This window comes from Candoia aspera, chromosome 5 (genome assembly GCF_035149785.1).
Source record: "Candoia aspera isolate rCanAsp1 chromosome 5, rCanAsp1.hap2, whole genome shotgun sequence".
In the NCBI taxonomy this organism is placed as follows: domain Eukaryota; kingdom Metazoa; phylum Chordata; class Lepidosauria; order Squamata; family Boidae; genus Candoia; species Candoia aspera.
Genome location: NC_086157.1, coordinates 47,721,401 through 47,747,346, shown reverse-complemented (window position 1 = coordinate 47,747,346; position 25,946 = coordinate 47,721,401). Strand labels below are relative to the sequence as shown.

Genomic DNA, 25,946 nt, shown 5'->3' with positions numbered 1-25,946 from the left:
AGCAACAGTTAAACTTACATGTCCTTGGATTTCTGTCATCTTTTCAGAATGCCAATCCTTCTGCCTGCTGGCTGGGTGATTAGATGAGTGAATAGCTTTCTGTATTGCCAAAAGATCCTGACTGTCACTTCCAGGCATCTGTAACATGGAACAATGTTGAGTGCTCATCAATTCCTGGGAATAAATATTCTAAATCAAGCCCCATCTCCCACTTCTCCCTGCTTCTCAGATCAAAGCAATGCAAGTGAACCCATTATTATTATGCCCTTTTAAGATTTCTGTATTAATCATTATATTTGTAGATGCCATGCATATTTTTATAACCTCCACCCTTAAGGCATTCACATGCTGTTAGTCAAATACTGCAAGAGAGAGGAAGAGCAGTCAAGTGAATGCATTGCTCTGATTCATCCTCATTTTCATGACATTCCATACTGCTTTTAAGATCACGAGCCATTTCCACAAACACTATGTTTTTTTGCTAAGGAAGAAAGATCAGTAGTTGTCAATTAGTTTTGCAGTGCATTTACAAGGAAGAGTATTTTCCCCATCAAAGAAATAAGCTTTAGCTTAAAAACCTATGTTTTCTAATTGGAGAAATTGCTAAGTAATGCAACATGAAGGCTGCATGCAGAGAAAAATTTTGGCTGAATATATCTTCTGAATAGTTTAGTCATCTAACAGGGAGGTAGGAGATTGTTGGCTAAGACTCCTTTCTCAGCAAATAAAATTTAGGATTAAAAAAAGTTAATCCATTAAATGTAGGGGGATTAGCTTTTATTTTGCCAACAAAAAGCAATAGGATAGTTGATCACATATAGAGAAAATAAAGGCTCTCCAAGGGGGTGTATATCAGATAAAATTAAACATGGCTAATACATCATGTGTTCCTTTTATTTATGTAAAAGAAAGCCAACAGTAAGCTATATAAATAAAAATATTCCAATTGAAAGAATAATTAACTGTATGGCTGATTCCAAAAGAAGCTGTCTTTTATGTTTTACCAGACATTTATTCCTAATCCTGATGACAATGATGATGATGATGATACTATTAATAATGTTGCATTTCTTTGAAATTCTGGGAAAAAAACCTAGATTCTCTGAATTTGTGGAATTGGCTCAAGATGCTTAATTTATGTGAAGACTATGAGCCCATGAGAAAAAAATAATATATATACATAGATATTCACATGCTATAGTGGTAAGTAACATAGATGTTCTGTAGCAGTTTTTTTCAGTGCTACCATTTTTAAAAGTTAATACCATAGGTAGAGTGACTACAGGATTCTTTTTCAAAGAAGAGCTATGCTTTAAATGATTCTTTGAAATAAAAAGAGGAAAGAGAGATTTCTTGATGCTTGGATTCTCCATCTTGGTAGATTCTGTCTGCAATATAAGATACAAAAACGAATTGCACAAATAATTCTAATTCAGGAGAGCTACCCATGTCTCTTATCTGATGAATTCTATATGAATGCTTCAAATGATCACAGATGTTTAATCTAACTTTTTATAATTATGCCAAGATAAGACTAATTGCTCTGCTGAATGAGAAAAAGCCTGTGGAAAAAAATAATTTAAGCTTAACTGCCCATGCAATGCATTTTAAGAATGTGCCTATCAAATGCATGCATTTAGTAAATTTAAAATCAATTACTTTCTATGGTTTAAGTTTTGCATATGAACTGTGACTATGGTTCTTATCAAAATCATTGCAAGCTCTCATAAACAAGAGGCAATTAAGTGTATATGTATTGATTTACTTTGACAACATAGAGTTTTGTAAATTTTTTGTTAATGGTTGAGATGCAGCAAACTTGGAGACAAACTGAGACAAAACAGATTCATGTAAAATATTAACTTTGTATATGATTTTTTTAGTTATCTAGCTTCATTAAAAAACACTATCAAGGGAAATGCAAACCTAAACTATATTTCTAACAATGCTAATTAAGCAATAAGCCTTATTAAATAGATGGGTCTTACTTCCAAATTAACACAAAGAATTTCAGAAAAATGTGTGTAGTAACTAAAAACATTTAGGAAGAAAACTGAAGAATCCTCAAAATATTTATCTGCTGACGATAAGAAACTTAGGTTAACTTCATCTCTAACTTCCAAGTCTTCATTGTAGGTCAATAAATTTAAACAGAATAGATAAAAATGGCTCTTCTACTTAGTACTTGCTTCCCTTGGAAATACAACTTTTTCCTGATGGAGCTGAGAACCAGCAGGCCTACACAAGTAACTATTGGGCAAGGACCAAGGACCTTTTGCAACTTAAAGAGCAGTAGAATTCTTGCATGGACTTGAGCAAATGTTGAAATTAGTACTAGTAAATGTAGAGAGAGGGGAAATGGGGAAAAAGGTGGCAAATAATTCCTCTAGGGCCACAAAAGGTTTGGCACAGCCACCAGTCCCATTCCCTTCCCCCTAAAAACATTTGGCACTGTTTTCCATTAGTTTAGAAAAAAGAAGCTAACTTTACAGATTTTGGGTATCATACTTCGTATTCACAGAAACTGAAACAGGGCTGCATATGTGATGCTGCAGAATTGCCAGCACTTCCTCTTTGCTTGAGAAAGCCAGCAAGGATCAAAGCCCCACAAGTCTGACATGGCCTAGGGTATAGCCATCTATCAAGAACATCAACTAACAACAATAGCTTCATTATTTATTTATTATTTAATTTTATTCATGGGAGATCATAGAAATGCATTTCTCATTTTAGGGGCTAGGCAAATAGGACTGTCCAGAACTTTCACAATAATCTTCAAATCCTTTATACTTGCTAAATCTGGTAGTTGTAGTTCAAAATATCTCAATAACCAAGTTGTTCTTCCCTATGGAAGACTAAAATAGTTAAGCAAAATGTTATAGAAAACATGAGCTACTTACTGACTGAGATTTCTTCTTTTTCTTTTTTATTGCCCTGAAAAAACTCTGTTTTTCTTTTTCCTTTAGTTGTTCGGAATGAGCATTTTCAGGACTTTTCCTTAATGTAAAGAAGAAAAAACATACATACATAAATATTATAAAATCAATTTTAGCATATTGCATTACACAGTATACAATCTTATAGAAAGCTAACGCTTTCAAAAAAATACACATGAAAAATCTCATCCCAATCAGCAGTGGGATATTAAGTTGGGGACTTGCCAGAATCCTATGTTTGGTACTGAGAACTCCCAATACTACATCTGCTGTGTTTTTGCAATGAATTCTAGGCACCAGTTCTGATTGGTGACATTTGCACTGATCAACACTCAAGGCTTTGTACAATCTGCATGATGTCTGAATTGAGAAAAACTGTATGTGCATTAGAATCAATAGCTTGAATTGGAAAGTACTTCACGCAGAACTGGCTTTCCAATTATATTTTGGAGACATGTTATGGTTTCTAAAGCAATCACACTTCGTTTGATTTAGTTGTAACAGCAAAATATACTTACTCGAGGAAGAAACTTACAAAATAAATCTGAAATTGGGGGAGTCAGGCTTTCATTAACTTTAAGTCCATTCACAATGTTAAGATGACAGGAGAGGGATGGTGCAAAAGTTATAAAGGAAAAAATAAACCTGCCCTGTCTCTGAAAAGTATACTTTTTGCTTAGAGGAATAAATGCCAAACTAAACCTTAATATTTACTGTAATATATATTGCCAATACTTTATACTGCTCTTTTCTTTCTAATATACACAGCCATCATACTATTCCTTTTCAAGGCAAGTAATATTATGCCAACTGCAGAAAAGGAGTAGGTAGTAGAAAGCAGAGGCTATATATAAGAGTAAAGAAAAGGAAATAAAAGTAAATGAATACCACTTATGTCAAGCTCTGCTCAGCTGGCTTGAACTTGGCCTGGCATGGGTAGCAACCAATTTTTTATTGTAACATGAGAACTGAAACTACTTTTGACAGTTAAGGCTACTGCCCCTATCTTATATCCACTTGGGCTGATTGTTGCTGCTTTTCCTCCTGCTCTTTCCACAGTTTCATGGGCACTTTGATTTATACCTCCTATGAGGCGACAATTACCTTACGGACATTTTCAGCATTTCATTTCTGGTAACTTTCAACATATCTCCACACCATCCTGCTCTCCATTTTCTATTTATGCCCCTTTGCCTGGAAGGATCAGGAATCAACCCTTTCATTCTGATTGACAGATACTGGAATGGGAGGTGACCTACTCTCTCCCTTTCAATCTTCATTTCTGAAGGCTTCAACTGGTGCCAAAGACATACTTGAGAAATCAAATCTCACTCTTTTCCTCCAGCAATGAACCATCTCAAGACTGGGAGCCTGAAAGAGAGAGAGTCTGTCCCCAAACTTCCCTCTCCAGTTGCCAAACCACAGAGTCAAAATTGCTGATGACTGCAGAAGCCTTTTGGTAGGGCCAGTCAGGTGGTTTGAGTTTATGAGTTCTGCAAATGGAAATGGAGGTGGGCATCTGCATATTAATCATGGCCTCCCCAAAATTATTGGCATCTCAGTAGCCATTCCAAGGTTTAAATATTCCTGCTGCATCCCCATCCCCAACTTTGTGTGAGGAATCCAGAATGCACTCCACTTCAAACTGCTCTTTCCCACCCACTGAGATGGGAGAGGGTAGCAGCAGCAAGGTGCTCCTGAATCAACAGGGAACAATGGAAAACTGGGTATATCTTCATTTTCATAAGCGGCAGCAAGCAAAAATTCAATGGTAGAATTTGTGTGAAAACAGGGAATGGTCCAACAAATCAATCGACTGCTTGTAGGAGGCTTGTAGCTGTTCTTGGGATTTGTTTTGAGTCGCCTCAGGCTCCTTAAAGAATCAGGAGATGGTCAGAAAAATGAAAGCGTACTATCCATAGGGCTCTCAAAGGAAGACAGCTGGGTAGTGGTGTGAAGGTTTTTATAAGCAATTTCACAAGAGATATAAGTTGCAGCAAGTTGTCTTGCTATAAGTTAATGTAGTAGTGAAGATACTGTTTCAAGATGGCATTAGTCATTTCTATCTCCCTATCCCTCTGCGTAAGATGAGCTGAAGACAGATGAAACTTAACAACCAATAGTTTAAATAGTACACATAATAAACATGCCCTGAACTGCGGCCATTTGCTGTGGATGAGGTGACTGGGAAGGAAACAGGCCATCTCAGGAGTGGAGGAGAGGCCACAACAGAGCATGAAGTGTGCCACCTTAGAGAGCAGAACAATGACTAAAATAACAGTGAGATTATTAACAAGAGATAATTTATTTAGAAAGTCCAAGAAAACTGTCACAAGACCCCTATGTGGCAGAGAGGAGCTGCAGAAAATCAGTGGGCTTGCTATTTTGAGGCTGCTCACAGTGATAGGTATGGTTTGATGAGTCACACTTCTTGACATGTGCTCTGATTCACAGCCATTAGAAGTCAAAGGGATTGTTAAATTTCTCACAACGCCAAGCTGGTTGGCTATCATGCCAGAATTGCAAAATCTACTCCCCCAAGAAAGGAAGAACTTATTCCTGTGTCAAGCCCCATGTAGCTGGCAAACCAAGAAAGCAAGAACTGCCCAGATTTCGGGAAAGTATCTTTAATGCTATTCCAGAAAAAAACAAAGTAGGATCTTAAAAACCTTAACCCTAACCCTTGCCTTGTGTGCTTGGGATGTAAGAAATATGACATTAAAATGAAAGAAAAATTGTGCTGACCTGACATTATGTTGGGTAAACTTGTAAGAGGTCTGAAGATATTCCAGATTCTTAAGATCTACTGTATGCCCTCCTGAAGATAACGTTGGGCCTGAAAATCACCCTCAATAGTAAAATGGTCTTTGTTAAAAATGTCATAATTCCATTTGGTGGGCAAAGCTTGTAAGAATTAAATGCCCAGGGCAGGAGACTGTCTGGAAATTGTGGAAGAGATTGCAATAGCATGGCTCCCAAGACCAAGTTGGAAGCATCAGCCTGTACAATGAAGGTACAAGTGGGATCAGTCAATGGATATGTTTGAATAGATCAAAGAGCATTCCTCTTCAGTCAAGTTGTTCAGGCTCGACTGAAAAGGGATGTTCTTCTTGGTAAGCTGAATCAGTGGGGTGGACAGAACAGCAAACTCATGAATGAATTTGTAATAAAAGTTGGGGAAACACTGAAATTGCTATATATCCTTGGTTGTAGCTTCCAAGTAAAAATGGATTGTACTTTAGCAAAATCCACCTTTAACTTTCAACTGAAATGCAAAATACTTATCTAGCCTGATGTAGAGATTATAATCAGATTATAATCAGTGAGATATTAAAGAACTGCACCTACATGCTTGCAATGGAGAGCAGGAGCCTCAAAGTAAATAAGCAGCTTGTATTCACTTATTTATTTATTTAGATGTATATGGCTGTCCATCTTGTGACACACAAATCTGGGAGGCTAACAACAATAAGAAAAACACAACAATAAGAACCATTCAACAAGAAACAAGAAAAACCTGGCACCCAATCCAAAAACTACACCCATCCAGCTATACAATTGTGGAGCCTGGGGAATTGTTTTTGCACTGAAGATGTTGCCTGGTCTGGCAATGAAACACCTGCAAGAAAAAAACAAGGCTCAGAGAGCACCAAGGGCTTAGGGTCTTTTATATTCACGGACTGAGATACAACCTTAGCCATCAGGATTTTATTACATATTATATTTTATTGTCAATTTATATTTATATATTTATATGCATTGGATTTGTATGGACACTGAATTTTAAATTTTGTTTTGTTGTAAACTGCCCAGAGTCCCTCCTTGTGAGGGGAGATGGGTTGTGATAAAATTTGATAAACAAACAAACAAACAAACAAACCAGGGCCAAGTTATCTACGGAACCACCTCTCCCTGAGGTTATCTTCTCATTCCACTAGATCAGATAGAGTGGGAAAGCTTAGAGGAAAAGCCAGCTCTTAATAGCTTTCTGGAAAGTTAAGAGGGTGGGGGTCTGCCAGATATCAAGATGTAGGGTCCACTATGGAAAAGGCATGCTTCCTAGGTCCCACCAGATGGCAACATTTGAGGGAAGGGACCTGTAGCTTTCCCACTCTATCTGATCTAGTGGAATGGGAAGATAACCTCAGGGAGAGGTGGTCCCGTAGATAACCTGGCTCTGATTTGTTTATTTATTTATCAAATTTTATCACCACCTATCTCCCCCCACAAGGAGGGACTCCGGGAAGTTTACAACAAAACAAAATTTAAAATTCTATGTCCAGGACAGTAGGGTCCAGCGATGGTTTCTTGAGGAGGGGGCACACTAGCGCCTCCTTAAAGGCTGCCGGAAATGCCCCCCCTCTCTGAGATGCATTTACCATCATCTGGACCCAACCACGTATCACCTCCTGGGCTGCCTTCACCAGCCAGGAGGGACATGGATCTAATTGGCAAGTGGTGGCATTTACATTCTGGAAGATCCTGTCCACTTCCGTGGGCCCAAAAGGATCAAACTGTTCCCAGATAACTGGGTAAGTACTTCCCCGGGCATCTCCACCAACCCTGTCTCATGCTTGGAGTCCAACGTGGACCAGATCTGAGCAATTTTATCCCGCAGAAGCCCAGAAAACTCCTCGGCATGGCCCTGTAGGTAGATTTTTGACCCCCCCTTTCCCCAAAAGGGATTGGGTGATCTTAAACAGGGCCACTGGCAGCATTCCACAGATGCAATAGGAGCAGAGACATACTGAAGTTTCACCGCTCTTACTGCCACAAGGTAGGCCTTAACAGCAACTCTAGCTTGTGTTCGGTCGGATTCAGTCTTTGTCTTCCTCCAGTGGCATTCCAGACGTCTCTTAATCCTCTTCAAAACCCTCAGCTCCTCCATAAACCATGGGGAGTGTCGGGTTTGATGGATTAAAAGAGGCCGCACAGGTGCGATCCTGTCCAAGGTCCTGGCTGCCTCCCTGTTCCAGGCAGCAGCCAGGGCTTCTGCTGGACTGTGCAGAAGATCCTCAGGTATAACTCCCAGCTCCCTCTGAAACCCAACCGGGTCCATCAGTCACCGGGGCGGACCAATTGAATGGGTCTTGCCTCCCTGAGGAGGGAGGTTATCCTGCAGATTACCTACATGAGTCATGTAGGGCTTTAAAGATGATAACCAGCACCTTGAATGAATGAATGTGTGTGTGTGTATATGTGTGTGTGCATGTGTGTATACATATACATATACACACACACACAGTTGTAATCGAAATTATTCAACCCCCATTGCAAATCAGGTTGATTGTCAAAATGTACAGGCTTTCAGCTGTTTGCAATGAACAAATCAAACAAAAGCAATTGAAATAGCTCAACACAATGAATGCTTCAAGTGGTGTCTCCAAAGTCAACTGAAAATGCAACTTATAATGACTTCTCCAGTCTCAAAATTATTCAACCCCTTTATGGCAAGCATCTTCAGTACTTAGTAGAGCATCCTTTTGCTGTTATGACCTGCTGCAAACGAGATGCATAGCCAGACACCAGCTTCTGGCAGTGTTCCTGAGGAATCTTAGCCCATTCCTCATGAGCAATGGCCTCCAGTTAAGTAATATTCTTGGGTTTGCATGCTGCAACCTCCTTCTTCAAATCCCATCAGAGATTTTCTATGGGGTTCAAGTCAGGTGACTGTGATGGCCACTGTAGAATCTTCCAGAACTTCTGCATCCAAGCCTTAATGGAATTTGAGGTATGCTTGGGATCACTGTCCTGTTGGAAGGTCCAATGACGTGCAAGTTTCAGCTTCCTTACAGACGGCATGACATTTTCTCCTAGGATTTCCTGATACTTCAGTGAATCCATCTTGCCATCCACACACTGCAGGTTTCCAGTGCCAGATGATGCAAAGCAGCCCCAGAGCATCACTGGGCCACTACCATGCTTAACTGTAGGCAGAGTGTTCTTTTCAGTGTAAGCTCTATTCTTCTTCCTCCCGACATACCACTGATCCATCGGGCCGAAAAATTCCAGTTTTGTTTCATCGTTCCGCAGAACAGAATCCCCAAACTTCTGTGGCTTATTTATATGATTTTGAGCAAATTGGAGCCGACTTTTCTTGTGCTTTTGGGTCAGTAGTGGTGTACGTCTTGGAGTTCTGGCATGGAAACCTTCTGTGTTTAGTATGCACCTTACTGTGCTCACTGAGACCTCAGTGTCTGTTGCCACCAAGTCTTGCTGCAGGTCTTTTGCAGTCACTCAAGGGTTTCTCTCCACATGCCTTCTCAGAAATCTGCTTGCGGCCACTGACAGCTTCCTTTTTCTGCCCCGTCCAGGTAGTGTCACCACTGTTCCTTTAACTTTGAATTTGCAAACTATGCTTCCAACGGTGTCTCTAGAAACATTCAGTGCCTTCGCTATCTTTTTGTATCCTGTTCCATGTTTGTGAAGGGTGGTGATCTCTTCTTTCACCTTTTGGACCATTCTTTTGACTTAGCCATACTGTATTTCTAACATGCAGTCAAATGTGACACTCAAGAAACCCCTAGCCACTTCAGGTATTTCATGTGTTCCAGCTCAAGCCCTTGATTAGTTGCATCAGGTGTGCTTGAGACAACACCTGTTTTGCATACCGTATATGTGCTGTTGTGATGGATTCAATTCAGGGGGTTGAATAATTTTGAGACTGGAGAAGTCATTATAAATTGCATTTTCAGATGACTTTGGGGACACCACTTGAAACATTCATTGTGTTGAGCTATTTCAATTGCTTTTATTTGTTTACTGTAAACAGCTGAAAGTCTGTACATTTTGACAATCAACCTGATTTGCAATGGGGGTTGAATAATTTTGATTACAACATACAAACACACACATGCACATATATGAAGCCTCGTGTGGTGCAGAGTGGTAGGTGGCAGTATTGCAACTGAAATTCTCCCCATGACCTGAGTTCAATCCCAGAGGAAGTTGGTTTCTCAGGTAGCTGGCTCAGGTCGACTCAGCCTCATCCTTCTGAGGTCGGTAAAATGAGTACCCAGCTCTCTGGGGAAAAGATAATTATGACTGGGGAAGGCAATGGCAAACCACCGCACTCTATAGTCTGCCAAGAAAACGTTGCAAAAGCGGCATCCCCCAAAGAGTCAGAAAGTGACTTGGAGAACTTTATTTTCATATATATATGTACACACACACAAACACACACACACACTGTATATATAACTATCAAAAATCTTCCAGCTCCAGAGATAAGGTTGATTATGTAATCACAGAGACAAGTCTGGACATCTCCTTTCTCAAGCATGTACGCACAGATCAAGAGCATAGGACTGGAGGCTCCCCCTCCTGTGAAGTGGCAATAATGAGTCTTTGCAGGCTATCTCTTGTTTCATAGAAAAGGGGAATAAATGGTGATATCATCATAGTTCCAATGAATGTGTAGATTGTAAGCCTCAAGCCAATCCACCACTGGGATCATTAGAAAATGCAAGGTGGAAGGGTGATAAATTTGGATATTTGCTGATGTGCAGATGCAGTGTTTCTGTGTGTTCTAAGCATACAGGCCATCAATTATTTCAATTAGGTTTGGAAGGTAGACAGGTTAAATGGTATATCTCATTTACATGGAACAGGAAATTCAATAAAATTGCCAGTTATGCCAGAATCTATTAAAGCCTCTTGGTAGATTCTTGTGCCAGCTCAGATTTTCAGTGTGACTATTGAATGATTGACTGATTGATTTATGGAATGTTAATTGAACATATTATCTTTTCTATTTCTATATAAACTAACTGTGGTTTATCTTTTATAAAGAAACTTACTTACCAGGGATCAAAAGCAGTTTGTCTCTTTGAATGGCTTGTTACACCACTGCTTTCTGCAGGCAATGCAGGTATTCTGTTTGAGGCACTACTGTCTAGAAATGTTCCTTCTGGACGTGGAGATGGGACTGCAAGGAGAAATATTAAGTTACTGTGTTTCTGTCCTCAAATTATCTCTTTTTCATAACCCAATAAAGTGGTACTGCATTTATGCTTGGCAGAAGACAATACTGTTTACCCAACACATGATACTGAAAATTGTTTCTTTTTATTTCAGTATTAAGGTTTGAATCATGACATTCTATCAGCATTGAGAAAAGAACAAACATCTAAGAGAAATTTGATTTCTGTAGTTAGTATAAGAGTCCTTAGCACATTAAGATGATATCTTAGTTTTGGCTTAATTTGGAGGAAGATATCTTGGTTACAGCAGTCCATGCTCTGATAACTTTTCATTTCAATCCATATATAATACATTATACATATAAGGCTGCCAATGAAGAAGGTCTGGTTGCTGAATCTGCTTTAACTAGAACTGAGAACTATTTATTTTAATCTTACTCATATCTGATGGTTTGAACTCTTGCTATTTAACCCTACCTCCCTTTTAGAGCCCAAGGATGTTTTCTAGAAAACTGGTCACCATTGCTTTGCCCTGTGAAAATATTTCCAGATAAAGGAAATGGATTAGCCATCCATTACTTTTTAATTTTTGTAAAAATGCCTATAAAGCCTGAGTTTCTCCAAATACAAAACAATGTGTTCCCTCACATACTGAAGTCTAAAATTCTTTCTACCTTGGGGATTTCCCCCCCAGTTTCTTTTCCTGATGCTGCCCTGTCCCCACAAACGGAAAGATTAAAATTTTTTGCCCAGACTTAAAAAAAAACGTTTAGAATAATGACAAATATGTCACTATTCTGAATAATTTTAGAATAAGACAAAATGTTTATATTGCTATCATTTACTCCTTTAAAGTGGTATCTATTAATTTTTAATTGGAATATTTTGCACTATAGTTCCTATATGAGAGGACAGGCAGTGTAGTACAATTCTCAGATGCATGAGCAAGAAGATGTATTTTAACCCCCTCCCCTCCTCCCAGGCACTCTTTATTTTCACCAAATCATTCCTGATTTGTTTGTGCACAAATGGCATAAGCAGCAAGCCACGACATAAAAATAATGACACAGCCAGACGTAATGGTACAAATACCACCTTAGATACATGTACCCCAGTATCTGATGCGTACGTGAAAGTCACAATATTTCTACCCTGATGTCATGTTGTACGTTGTCACTTGCCACACAGAGACACCAATGCTTGGGAGCTTTTCTACTTATGACTTTAAGTAGTTTCTTTAAGTAGATCTGCTTTTGACTAGGCCTCAAAATTCATAACTGTTTTATTACTACATTGTTAGTTCCATCTACCTTCAATGTTTTATTTTCCAATTTGTCACTGACAGAATTGATCAGATCCTATGTCTCTTAGGAGTTCCATTTTACACCTCCATTTGTAACAAACATTAAACATTTAATATAAATTCAATTAGCAAACTAAAATACTGATGAAATTATGCTTTCATATTTAATAAATATGCCAAACATGATAGCTCAATGGGTAAACCTAGTTATACATGTTGCACTGTATGTTCTTAAAATAGCAAAGTGAACTTATATGAGTGAACAGTAATATAAAAATGAGTATTACAGATATTTCAAATATTTCCCACAATTTCCATTTTCCACCTCACTTAATTCTTTTCCTCCAGGAATTTCAAAATTTCTGGAAATTTTATATTTCTATTTCTATCTGCTGTTTAGTGCAGAAGCATCTAATGTTTAATACCAACTCTTTGCCAACAAACAAGATTCTTATATCCATAAATTTAAAAAGCCAGAAAGTGTCCATAAGAATAGAAGTAGAAATTATGTGAAAAAATAGAAAATAAAAATACATATAATGCTACAGATTTAGTAATACACAATGTCTGTTTGTGTATTACATCATCTGGATTTACCTTCCAAGAAAGAATCACAACTGAGAAGGCAATAAGGTCAATGCAAATGTATCAGATTTTTCTGCTGAGTAAGATAAAACCTGATGCTGACGATATTTAAATTACTTTCCATTCTAGTGACCAGTTTTACTGTTTTAGCCCAAGTCCAATATCACCCTATTATATATACTAGGGATTTGAAATAAATATTCAGTCCTTCTACAATATCATTCCATAAAAGTAATACAAATTTCCAAATTGAATTCAATAATAGAAGCTCATGTGGCTGAACATGAAGGTTTAGCAAATATAATACACAGCAATATCCCCCCAGCCTTTATATTGTTGATTGTATCATTGCCATCTTTAATCACTGAATCACTAAGGGTTTTACATTCAGAATTTCATACCCTTAAGGATTAGGATGCAGTCAGTAGAATTTAAAAATATTAGACAGTGGCCTAAATCACATAATTAATTTGAGCCTTAAAAATTCTAAACCTCAGCCATAGGCAGGCCAGTCCATCTAATAGACTTTCTAATGTTTCTAAAGTTCACACAATCCTTTAAGCCATCATGACTGAGACACAGATAAGACTAATGCTCTTGCCCTTCCACATGTTAAGAAAGCCAAAGTTTTTACTATTAATTTACTGAAAAAGATTGCCATTTTGCCTGAATATTGAGGACTAGTTTTAGTGAACTAGGAAGTTTGAGCTAACATCTTGCTGCAGCTTGCTGTTGAATGCCTGTTTAATTTACTAAATGGTACATTCTGCTGTTATTCTTTTTCTACATTTTCCCAAAGGATAAATGAAAAAAACCCAGCACAAAATCTGTAGTCAAAAGCACACTTATGCATAAGCCATGCTGAATGTAGTTTTACAAACGTCTGAAAAATATATTTAAAATTTGTTTATAAGAATGCCTACATCTCCTTCATATCTAGCCTAGGCAGAAACATAAGTTGTGGAAGAAGAAAAGGAACCTCTTCCAAAAAAAGAAGCCAATCACCTTTATCTTGCTTAGTGTTCTAGGGATAGAAGATTCCTCCAACATGTTTGGAATTTGACTGTCTGAAGACATACCTACTGGCTACCTAAACTGTATTTGCCTTTTATTAGAACACTGGTTTAAATTAGAATCAAATTGTACAAGTTAGAATACCTCTGTAAAAGCTACCAACTCTTCTAGGTACAGAATCATTATATAGAAGTCTATTTTCTTTTGTGGATGCTCCATCATCTGGGTGTTGATCATGATACGTTCCGCCCTAAATAAAAGAAGAATTGATAAATTTATTAGGCCAAAGAAACTTTTCTGTTCATCATTATACATTGTAAAACGACTGAATCTGATCACAGCTTTTGTAAAAACCTTCTTTAATTTTATATTTGTTAAAATAAAGATCAAATCCACATTAAAAATGAAAGCTGCATATGTCATAATCATAAACTAGTTTCAGAGCAATCTAGTCTTTACTTAAGAGGAACTGTGGCTCATAATTTCACATGATGAAAAGAGAAAAATACAATTATTTATATAAAATTTTAAATCTGTCCTTTCTTGGAGGCTTAGTAAGAGATCAACATATATATAAAATATCCCAAAGTTGGCTTCAAAACCTAGCCCAGTAAGTCTTAAACTACATTTATTTTATTTTATTTGGCTGGTTACTCTCTAAGCGAAACTCACCTCCGAGAATTGATGCTGTGGGGAAAAATTGGACAAGGGAGTGCTGTGGATGCCACCTTGGGCTCCAAGAGGAATAGTGGGATATAAATCTAACAGGTGAAATGAAAGTCACTGAAGTCACCAAGTGAGTGTTCATGGCTGAGAAGGGGCTTGAACCTGAATCTCTCCAATCCTAATCCAACACCTCAACTACAATAGTACACTGCAGAGCTTTGTTATGCAGAGAGGAAAAGAGTTCTAAAATAGTTAGGCAACATTAAGATTCCCCCCTGCCCCATATTTGCCTTTTTGAACGATCATATAGAAACAGTTTGCTTGATATATTCAGATTAATGGGCAGATTAATGACTAATTCTCATTAATCCCTCTAATAAATGGTTTTTGGATGGAAAACCAATATAAACATTTTACAAAAGAATGAAGGCATGTACTCTGCCATAGTGAACATTAAATATACTAAATTCCCTACATTGCCAATGGATAGTACAATATTATTTGGTAACACATGATCCTTCATGCTTTCTGATTTTGTGACAAAAATATACAATCTTAAAACATTATTTACAATTCAAGTGGTCATGAACACTTAGAAAAATGGCTGACTCCTAAATTTTAATCACTGCTTATTTATTTATTTGATTTATATAGCTGCCCATCTCACATAAGTGACTTTGGGCAGCTTCCAATAAAATTGTTGTAAATTAGACTAGTATGTATGTATTTCAAAAATGGAAATCTAATGAAGGAACATGAAGGATTTTAGAATAAAAATACCTAATTAGAAATAATGGCCTTTTTCCTGCAGAAATGTATTGTGACACATACAACATAACAATTGTAGCAAGTCTTAACTAAAACATTTCAAGTGTTAGTTGTTCAAATACCATCTCATATTTATCCCATAAAATACATTTTATATGGAAAAGTTTTTGTAATGTATCAAATAACCCCAGGCTTTATATTTTACAGGAGTTTATTCTGATCAGTAGTTAAGTTTCTTTAAGAAGACCTATTATTGTTCCACTCTTCTAAGGCCAGCAGTATATTTCCACTTTCCAATTTCTTATACTTCCTGCTCCCCCACCGATCACAGTATAATTTTATTAATAGTATTCCATTCCCAGTCTATTACAGATGCTAATGTATTTATTAATACCATGCATTTGTAATAATGGTCTCTTTTGGAAAAGAGAACCAAGTTATTAAAGCATACAACATTCAGCTTCAGTGGTAGAGAACCATAAAGTAAATGGTTGCCAATATACAGATAAAAGCAACTCGGGTTTGCCTAGTAAAGCATCCAATTCCCAGTAATTGGAACATATATTTCTATAATCTATTTCTGCTCTGTTATATTCATTCTAGCTTAAAACACAAAGAGTGATGCATAAGCATCCACAAATAATGTGATGAAAAAATGATGACATGTGCATGGTGACCTTATGATGGCAGCCTTGCTTTTTGTACTTGTGTCTTCACATCAGACACAATTGTGATGTCAGAGCAAATATTTATGCCCCTTTTTGCCTCTTCCCCTGCAGACACCCATGAACTGACACTTCTAAGGGTTTAGCCAATTCACCTTCAAACAAGTGGAAAAAGGAGTCAAATGGTAGGCAAGACAGATTAGGTAGTTACATTTTATGGTCACAAGTTGTCTAATAAGTAAGAATAAATATTCTGTAGAGCTTTCAAGAGAGCAAATGCCTCCTTAATTTTATTAATAAAATTTAAAGAGTATTTATAAAAAAACCCAGAAAATACCCTTAAGGGAAGCTGCTATTCAATTTCTGGATCGCCTTTGTGACACCTAACATTCAGCAATAAAATCTAATTTCAACAATAATATATCAATAGACATAATTTATTTTATATAATAAGGCAGAAGTTAATAGTATATATCACTAATGAACACTGTGGGTGGGGTGAGTTGGAGGGAAAAAATCAGTTGAAAATAGACATGGATTCCTTATACAAAAGTAAAAGCCCTTTTTAACAACTCAGGCAAACATACAGTGCAAAAACATGGATGGTCCAGATACCTAACGATCAAGAATTCAACTAACCCTATTGGAATCTTCTGTACAGTCTTCACGTGAAGAGCCAACAGATCTTGTGAGAGATTTATGCTGCACCTGTGGAGATAACAGTTGCAGGCTGTTTGCTCTGGCTGCCATCCCTTGCCCTACGCTTAAGCCACCCTCTGAGCCCTTTGTCCTCACTCTGTCCCGGCTCACATACATAGAATGTCTATGAGGGCGCTGCTGTGAAGAAAAAGGACTCGTGTAACCTAAACCATAAGAAAAAGATTCATGAGGAGCAGATGCAGAATGTAAGTGGCTTCCATCCATGTGATCTGGCAATTTTAACTCCTCCATGGTTTTAGAATGTCTTGTAGATGGTCTTTGTGGTTCCAGCGTACCATCATTTCTGTTATTTCTCCCAGAAGGACTGAGCAAAGTTCTATTGTCAGCATGACGAGGAGGTGTTGGTGTAGTAGGAGAGTTTAAGTCTAAGCAGCTGGATGGAAAATATCTACTGCTGTTTGGTTCAGGAACTTGAACTCTAGCTTCAGACAAATTACCCACAGATTTGGAATCGGTCAGGGCTCCATGACTTTTTGATTTGGTGCGATATGATGGGCTCTTTGAAGATTGTGGAATAGTATCAATATAACTGTGACGGCTATGTCTTTCACCTGGTTGTAGTGTGCCAGTTTTGTTCTGTGAACTTTCCATAAACGAATGACGATTATGCTGTGATCTGGAATTTGACTTCAGATATTTAGTACCTGGACCGTCTGAAGCTTTGGGTTCTGAATTAAAATCAAATTCAGTTTTTGTCTTTGCTTCTTTTGGACTGAGAAGATGTGGTAAGTTGTTATTAGCTAGATCCTTACTTCCAGATGAAGGAGGATTGTTTGGCTTTTTTGACAGCATTGGACTGTGAGAACTTACAGAAAGATTTCCATTTAAAAAGCTTTCATTTGTTGAAAGTGCATCTTCTCTTTGTAGTCCCACATTCTGTAATTCTTTGCTATTTGATCTGTGATGAGACTGCACAGCAGTACCTTTGCTAGCTTGATTTCTATATTATGAACAGACAAGAAAAGCAAATGTTATTTTATTTTTAAATACCAACTGAGTTAAAAACACCTTGTGCTGTTGATATAGAAAATAAATATTACATGGCATGAAAATGCAGTTTTCTTCACAATATTATGCAATAGTCCAGATCACTACACTGTGGCAACTGTTCTAAAATTGGATATATTTTGGGTCTCCCAAAATTCAAGGATTTGACACAGCAAGTCACAGCACTAGTAAGCAGAATTCTTCAACTAAGCCATTGTATCATTGAGCAACAGGTTTCACCAAGTACTCTGTCCAACAGATACATGGGTCTCAGGCCATCTATATTCGGTGTAAAAATGTACCTGATACTCTGAAGTATCAAGAGAGAATCTTATCATCTGCAAAGCAAACTGAATCCAGGTTATTCTATTTTTTTTATTAGACAGTGTATGGAAGTCACAGAAGAAGTGTTTTGTTTGGTAGTGACCTAGCTGCATTTACTTAATTTTAGCAGATGAGAATACGTGAAATAATTAGAGTACTGACATTATTATTTCCAGTCATTTACCTGCTGGATAAAGTGTTGCTATCTCCATGGTAAGGCTTTCTTTTAGTTGAACGTGAAGGTGAACGATCTAACAGCCTCTGAGTTTGAAATGATGGGTGGTTCAGACATTGCTCTGTTAAGTATCGGTCAGCTGGATCCAGTTTCAGCAAATTCTTTAGATCAAATATTCAGATTTAAGAAACATAACATAGCAACTTATGTGGTTGCCACTAGTTACAGTATAATTTTACAAATATGCGCAACTGAAAATTATTTGACAATATTTACCACTCCCACTTTTACATCAAAATGATGACTCTAAAATCTATTCTTAAAAATGAAAAAACACATCACTGCAAACATCTATAGTACAAGTACATGTTTATATGCAGACTTAAACAATTCATAAAAAATTACACAGCAAGCTTCTTTTCCTATATGGTTGTAAGAAAACCTCCTAAGACCTTATCTAATTTTGCAGATTTACTATATCATTAACAGTGTATTAAAATTATTTTAATTTTATGGGCTATTATGGAAACAAAATTCCATACAAAATCTGAAAATAGTTCCATATTGTTAAAATATGCAGTTGTGTTGTTTTCAGGGAAGATGGGGGGAAAATTAAAAAAAAAAAGAAACAATCCTATCTCTGTGCCTTCCCTGATATCATCTCAAATGTTTGAAGCAGTTGTATTTTAAAATATTAATAAATAAGATTATGCAGGATTATTAAGATAGTATAGCTAAATTATAGCTGTATATATAGCTGTAAATGTGAACTGTAATACAGAGAAAAACAATCAACATTCCTACCTTCATAAGATCAAGTAAAACACTACTTAAAATTCCCAAGTATCTCCTTTCCAAAGATTGTGGATGGTTGACTGCAGGGAACTGTAATACAGGTTATATATAATTCACAAACAGAACTGGCATTTACCAATCATTAATATTTTCTCTGCATTATATGCTAGCTAAGAAACCAAGGAACACATACACACTGTCAGGTCATCAGGGACAGAAACCACGCTGAGACGGTATTCCAGCTCTAGTTCTTTATTGCTCCTATCCCACAGACAGAATCTTGCCAGACTGAGGCTACGGCACTAAGCTCAGGGAAATAACCCAAAAGGGCTCTAAGGAGGGGTTGCCTTGAACTTCTTAACCTTCCCAGCTACTGAGTCTGGGCTGTGAAGTCGTTTATCAGTCTGGAAAGCTCCCTGCCCCTGGGAACCAGCACTCTCGCTGGAATCCAACACACACACAAACACACGGTAAATTAAATAATAGTTCAGGATAATTGCCTTATCAGACCAACCCCAAAACGTGCTATTGATGATGTAGGATTAGACTACCAGTGTTTCTGAAAAGTGATTACACCCAAAGAAAGATGAAGTAGAGATTATTTTCAATTCCTTAAATCATGAGTACAAACCTCTGTCATCATTTTGCCAAATGTCCCTTGATCTGCACCAACCACAGACATCATATAATGTTTACATACTATTCTAGGTTAACAATATTTTACATGAGGTAATTTCAGAGAGCTACTTTCATCTATTGAATACAAACTATATTTACCCATTTATTTCTTTTAAGAAGTGCTCAGTCTGTTAATTAATGAATTAGTAATTTGTAATGTACAAACCATCACAAAACACAAATTAGGAAATGCTTCAACCTGCATTTTTCAAAATTCTTGTATAATTGGAGACAAGAAAAAAAAACCATTTCCATCATCACAATCCTATTATCTTGAGTCATAAATATATCCTTTGCCATATCAATAGAAACAAAAGTGGATAAACTCTTGTATATATGAATGTGTATAGAGTATTGGGAGAATTTTGGTAGACAGATTTTACACAAATTCACCACTACAAAACATGCATGGTACAATTAAGCTAAACATTACCCGCAGGCCATGGAAACGGGGATTGCTGTAGAAAAGCTTCATTTGTTCTGCAGGAAGTGGTCCCAATACCTTCTGAATTGTAAAAAGTTGATCAATTTCACTTTCACCAGGAAACAGTGGCTGTCCATCACTAAGTTCCCCAAGAATACAGCCTACTGACCACATATCTACAGACTTGCCATAGGGGGCACTGAAAAGAAAGCATATGATGCTATTGCTGCTTGAATTTATATGCCTACAACATATTTTAAGTATTTTACCCTGCATTGATTTTTTTTTAAAAAAAAGAATCAGTATCAAAGATCTTCAGACAGAAAACACACATTTCTTTTTTCTAGATCATTCTTTATTATAGCTGCAATATTGTTGCACAGTCATAGGCTCACATTTATGATATGAGAAAAAATATAGAAACTCCACGTATTTTTCAGACTTTTTTTTTTTAACAGATTGGACCAACTGCCCTTTTTTTATAAAATGTCACACCAGGAAATAATGGCTCTGAAGGAGAATTGATGCTCTTATTGAGTTTATTTTCCAAGGAATTTAGAGCTGAACTGAACAAATATAAACTAACGTGCAGATTAAAATATAGTCTCCTTTTAGTCCAGCGTGACTCCTGGTGACTTCATGGACATATTTGCATAATTTTCTTGACAATACATTAAAAGGTTTGCCTTGCCTTCTTCCATTATTTTTCCATTATTTTTCACTCTTTCAATCCATCCTCAAACCTGAAGGTTAATATAATAATATCCTGTAACAGAATCCAATTATTCAATAATTATTCCTGATTAGTTTATAGTTTGAGTCCTAAACTTAGTCCTTCCTCTAATTACTGGGAAAACAATAATTTAGATCATTACACGTGACTTAGAGTTTAAAGAACCACATTATTTATAAATTCTAAGTTTACTTACCCTAGCAAGAGTTCAGGAGAACGATACCATCTGGTGGCAACATATTCTGTATAATTCGCATTACTGCCTTCTGACAAATTCCGTGCAAAACCTTCATTAAAATAATATTAAAGTGACCTTAATAAGTATTGGTGTTCACTAATTTGTTGTACTTTTAATCCTGAAATTCTATGTAGAGATAAGGTTGTTTAAAAAAATTAGAATAAAACAGTATAACATATTAATAAACTGGCCAGGAAAAAAAACCCTGACCATTTGAAATTAAAAAATACTAAAAAGAAATGCTAAAGTTATTTGTACTTGAGGGTTACTTTATATATTACCATATAAATTCATGTAAGTTAAGTTAAGTTAAATGAAATGAAATGTTAAACTTTTGAAGTCCAATAATTTCAACATTAAGCAACAGAAAAACATACACAGAAACTTCTTTGCATATTGTACAAAACTAATTGTATGAAGACTGTATCTGCATCAACACAGAAGTTCCTCAGACAAAATAATATATTCCTTGGATACGCAACTCAAATGTTTGATCTTGGTGTGTGCCATTTTCACAATAAAAACTGTAAGTTTAAATAAGTGCTCAGGAGAATAGTTCTACAGTCGTGAGTGGGAACAACCTCAGTCACAATGGATTAAGTGGAACATGAATCACCACATCATAGTAGCAATGTATATTTGTTAAAATTGGTATTTGCTTAATACTCTTCTATTTTCTTAGTATCAGAAACATGTGCTTCAGCAGATACTGCTAATTAAGCAAACAACAAGCACAATACAGCCATCATATGCTTGCAATCTTGGAGTCTCTTATGTATAGTGCTTATAAACTTATTGGAAATCTGGAAAAAAAGGATACACTGTTCAGTTACTTTCCAGGATTACAACAAAAATATTTAATTCACTGGCATTTATTCTCTGGGTAATATGTTTTAAGGCAACAGGTTTAATTTTTTTTTACAGGTTACTCTCAAACTGGAATAAAGATTTATAGTTTTTCTATGATTATCCCTTTGCCAGGTATATGTTAATTTATAAAATATTCTCCGTTATGAGAGGTCAAAAGTTGCCCTATAAACCACAAGTGTTCTTATTTTAGTAGCTAAACTCACTAGGTGCTTTATCCAGCAGACAGACAGGCAGGCAATCTATCTATCACTGAGGCTGAGTGGCCTTTCAAATAGGTTTCTCTACCATTACTGATATTTTTAACTGAGACATCTCACAATTTTCTGAATTGTTGACTGACCTGCCACTGTTAGGGGAAAAAACCCAAAGAATGCAGCACTCTAAAAGATAAGTCACTAGGGAAAATACTAAGAATGCAAACACATTTCTTGCTTGTTTAGTTATATAGATATTGATTCTAATATCAGTAAAACTGCATTTGCAAGTAATAACACTATACTGTAAATATTGGTAACCAGTAGAATACTACTGTTTAGAACACTGAAGTAGGACAAACAGATAGAATACTGAGATTATTTGACAAAAATTATATCAAACACCAAATACATATTCAAAGATTTAATTATTTTCCGTGCTTACTTTTATAAGGTTTAAATAATAATACATTAAAAACTGCCACCCAACATATTTAGGCTCTCAGTCAATAAAAGTTTTTTAAAATGCCACTGCTGATATTTATTTCTTTATTCCTTAGCACTGTAATGAACCAAAATGCAAAGAAATTTTAAAAATATAACCTTGAGCAAAGTTTAAGCTGAGCAATTTAATTAAACTAATAAAAGCAATGATCACAAGCTTCTTTAATTCTTAAGCTTACCACAACTCCCTACTGACCCCAGCCTTTTCCCCTATTTCATAAACAGCTGTTTGTTAATCATTGTAGATCTGAGACACTTCCTATTCAGAAAAACAGCCTTTAGTTATATTTAAGCATTTTAGAAAAGCTTAAAGAGTTACGTCATATCGATACAATAGAATTGGTGTATGTCCCAGCTTCTTTTGAAGTATGTGCATCTATTTAAAGTTAGAAACAAATTAGAAAACGTATTTAAATCTATACCTTAGAAATAATGTATTAACCTATAATTAAAAAGCTTGTTTGCTGTCATAAAATAATTCAAAATTATAAAGAGCTGCAATGAAGATATCCCTTTAATATATATTTTTTAAAAGCCTTACCAAAATCACACAATTTCAAAATATCATTGTGGCTTATTAGGAGATTTTCTGGCTTAATATCTGAAATATTCAAATACACAGGAAAAAGTTAATGAGTCATAACATATATACTGTTCTGCATTAACAGGCAGTTAAAACATATCACACCTTTTCTTCAAAAGCTCAAAATGGCATATTTTGGGAGGAACAGTTCCCCTAACTTTAATTCCACAATAATAGTCCTATGAGAAAGATTGGGCTGTGAGAGTGTGACTGGCCCAAAGTCACCCAGCTGGTTTTTATGCCTAAGGGAGGACTAGAACTCGCAGTCTCCTGGTTTCTAGGCCAACACCTTAACCACTTTTTGTCATGAGTGCCGTTGAGCTGAAGACATCAGCGCAATGGCACACATGACAATAACAAGGAAACAGGGGAAGGGGCTCAAGATAAGTAGCCATCAACTTACAAAGACTAAAGAACAAGATACAATGGCTAAGCGGATCGCGAGGCACACCCAAGCTGTTAGCGCTAGCGCAACGGAGATCGCCCAGCTGACAGCAATCACCGGAGGAATAGGGAAACTGATGATGGGCGATCCCGGAGCGCCAGCGGGGCCTCGCAACCCCTCACCTACCGGCAAGACAGCATGTTGGACAAAGGGGGGGTGACGTAACCGCGAGTGAGGGGGCGCTGACCGGCGTGGGGTATTTAAACCCCGCACCGGCGCGCTCCTGTCACTCTCAGCTTTTTTCTACTACTGTATCTACACTACGAATAAACCAGAGCCTGCTTCAACAGAATCAGTGTCTATGTGTTACTCGGAGGTAGGCAGCGCATGACATAAAGCTGAGAGTCATAAACTCAGCCTCGCCGAGCCCCACCGGACGACAACGAGCCGTGGGAGGAGTAGACGGCGAGAAGACCAGGAACCATGAGGCCGGCGCGACGCGGACAAGGGGGGCGAGCCGCACGGCAAGAAGCAGAGGAGGACCGATCGAGGCCAGAGGCACCGCGGACTCCCGGAGCCATGGACGCCCACCCGGCCCAACCCGAGCCTCAGCTCCAACCCCAAGGGGAGATGGCGACGGAGGCAACCCGGCCACGGGAGGGAGCAACATACCTCCCGAGACCAGCGGAGAACCCCGCGCCCCACATCGCACTCCAGCCACAGGCGTGGAGCGGCAGCCCAACGGCGGTAAGCACGGGGGAGGACGAAGAAGCAACCCAGCCGACGGCAGAGGAAGCGGACCAACGGTCGGGAGGGCCTGAACCCCACCGGCGACCCACCCCCGACACACCGATGGAACCGGCCCCAGCGGCAGCGCGGATCGCGGACGGGGACGCACAAGCTAGACTCGCGGCCATGGAGAACCAACTGAAGGAACTCCGGACCATGCTTCAGTCGTTGATGTCCCCCGCGCCGCCCAACGACATCCCCGCACAGGTCCACACCCCGAGCGTGGCGCCGAACTCACACGGGCCAGATGACGGCCAACAAACGGCCCAGGCGGACGACGCCACAGGCCGGGAAGCGAGAGGAAGGGGCTCACAAAACGCCGGGGCCCCAAAGGACTTCCCCATCTTCTTTGATGGGAACCCCACGAAACTGTCGTTCTTCATCACGAATGCCAGGGAGTTCATGGGGAGGCACGGACACTCCTATGACTCCGAAGCGGACAAGATCGCAGCCATGGCGATCAAACTACAAGACCGGGCGGCGGACTGGTACGTCCAACTGTACGAGTCCAACTCCCCCGCCCTCGCCAACTTCCCCGCCTTCATCAACGAGATGAAGAGCTACTTTGAGGACCCACTAGCCAAAGTGAGGGCGAAAAGCGCACTCCAAAGACTTAAACAGGGCGCACGCACTGTCCCGGACTACGCCCTCGAGTTCAAAGCCCTCGCGGGGAAGGTCAACGACTGGTCCGAGACCATCCTGCTGGAAATGTTCAAAAGGGGGCTCAACCGCGACGTACATCAATGGGCCCTCTACCGCGACGACCCAGAGACTCTACACGGGTGGATCCACCTCGCGGGGAAAGCAGAACACGCGCACCGCACCTTCCTCATGACAACTATGGAAGACACGACCAACACCTGCCAAAAGGTACCCGCACCACACGTGGGGACGGCTGGTCCCACATACCCAAGGAAGAAATTTAATCACGGGCCCTGCGGGAGGTGTGGAAAACTGGGGCACAAGACGGCAGATTGCTTCGCCAACCGACCGCCGGCCAGTGTGCCTAAACCCGCCCCGAAAACTAGCCTAAAACCACCTAACCCGCCGCCGCCCCCTCACCGCCGAATGACCGGAGCCACAGCGACACCAGAGGAAGGCTGGGACGCCTACTGGGGGGAAGAGGACGCCGTAGACCCAGACTAGCCGGCGGGAAATGCTCCCCGCCTGCCCTAAAACGCGTTGCGAGGCAGGCGGTGGGACAGCAGCGCGGACCACCTCGACGGAACGGTGAAAGCTCCGTTATAATGGCGGCAATCAAACTCTCTGCCGGCAACGGAGCCACCACGGCCGCGGCACTAGTGGACTCGGAGTGCTCGAAAAACCTCATCCACCCCGACTTAGTCGCCAAACTCGACCTCCGCTGCTCCCCCCTCCCCACGCCGCTGGCATTCCACCAGCTGGACGGCTCAACAGCGGGAGGGAAACCAGCCACGATGCAGACCGAGCCGGTCACCCTGCAAATGGGCACTCACACCGAACGCACATCGTTCGTTGTCACCCACATCGGACGACCCATTGCAGTCATGGGAATGCCATGGCTCGCGACAAACAACCCGCGCATCGACTGGGAGACCCACACCTTCACATTTGGCGACGGCGAGTACCGGGCACCAGTTCCGGCGGGCAGAGCCAACCCCACTGTGGGACGAGCAGAGGCGACTACACAGGACAACGCAGCTACCACA

The 25,946-nt window shown here is 38.9% G+C and overlaps 1 protein-coding gene across 2 annotated transcripts in view; it reads right to left on the bottom strand.

The window, feature by feature from the left end:
* Window positions 1-25,946, bottom strand: part of CDKL5 (cyclin dependent kinase like 5) — an 80,599-nt gene that overhangs the window by 8,927 nt on the left and 45,726 nt on the right. The window contains exons 7-17 of one of the 2 annotated variants that reach the window (XM_063305144.1): window positions 23,043-23,102; window positions 20,892-20,982; window positions 19,972-20,161; window positions 18,870-18,950; window positions 18,075-18,226; window positions 16,499-17,519; window positions 13,905-14,010; window positions 10,740-10,863; window positions 2,901-2,997; window positions 1,266-1,388; window positions 19-138 (exon numbers count right to left, since the gene is read on the bottom strand). In XM_063305144.1, coding sequence (XP_063161214.1) covers window positions 19-138; window positions 1,266-1,388; window positions 2,901-2,997; window positions 10,740-10,863; window positions 13,905-14,010; window positions 16,499-17,519; window positions 18,075-18,226; window positions 18,870-18,950; window positions 19,972-20,161; window positions 20,892-20,982; window positions 23,043-23,102 — 2,165 coding nt within the window. The remainder of the gene's footprint in view (window positions 1-18; window positions 139-1,265; window positions 1,389-2,900; window positions 2,998-10,739; window positions 10,864-13,904; window positions 14,011-16,498; window positions 17,520-18,074; window positions 18,227-18,869; window positions 18,951-19,971; window positions 20,162-20,891; window positions 20,983-23,042; window positions 23,103-25,946) is intronic. The other variant, XM_063305145.1, reaches the window with a different exon arrangement.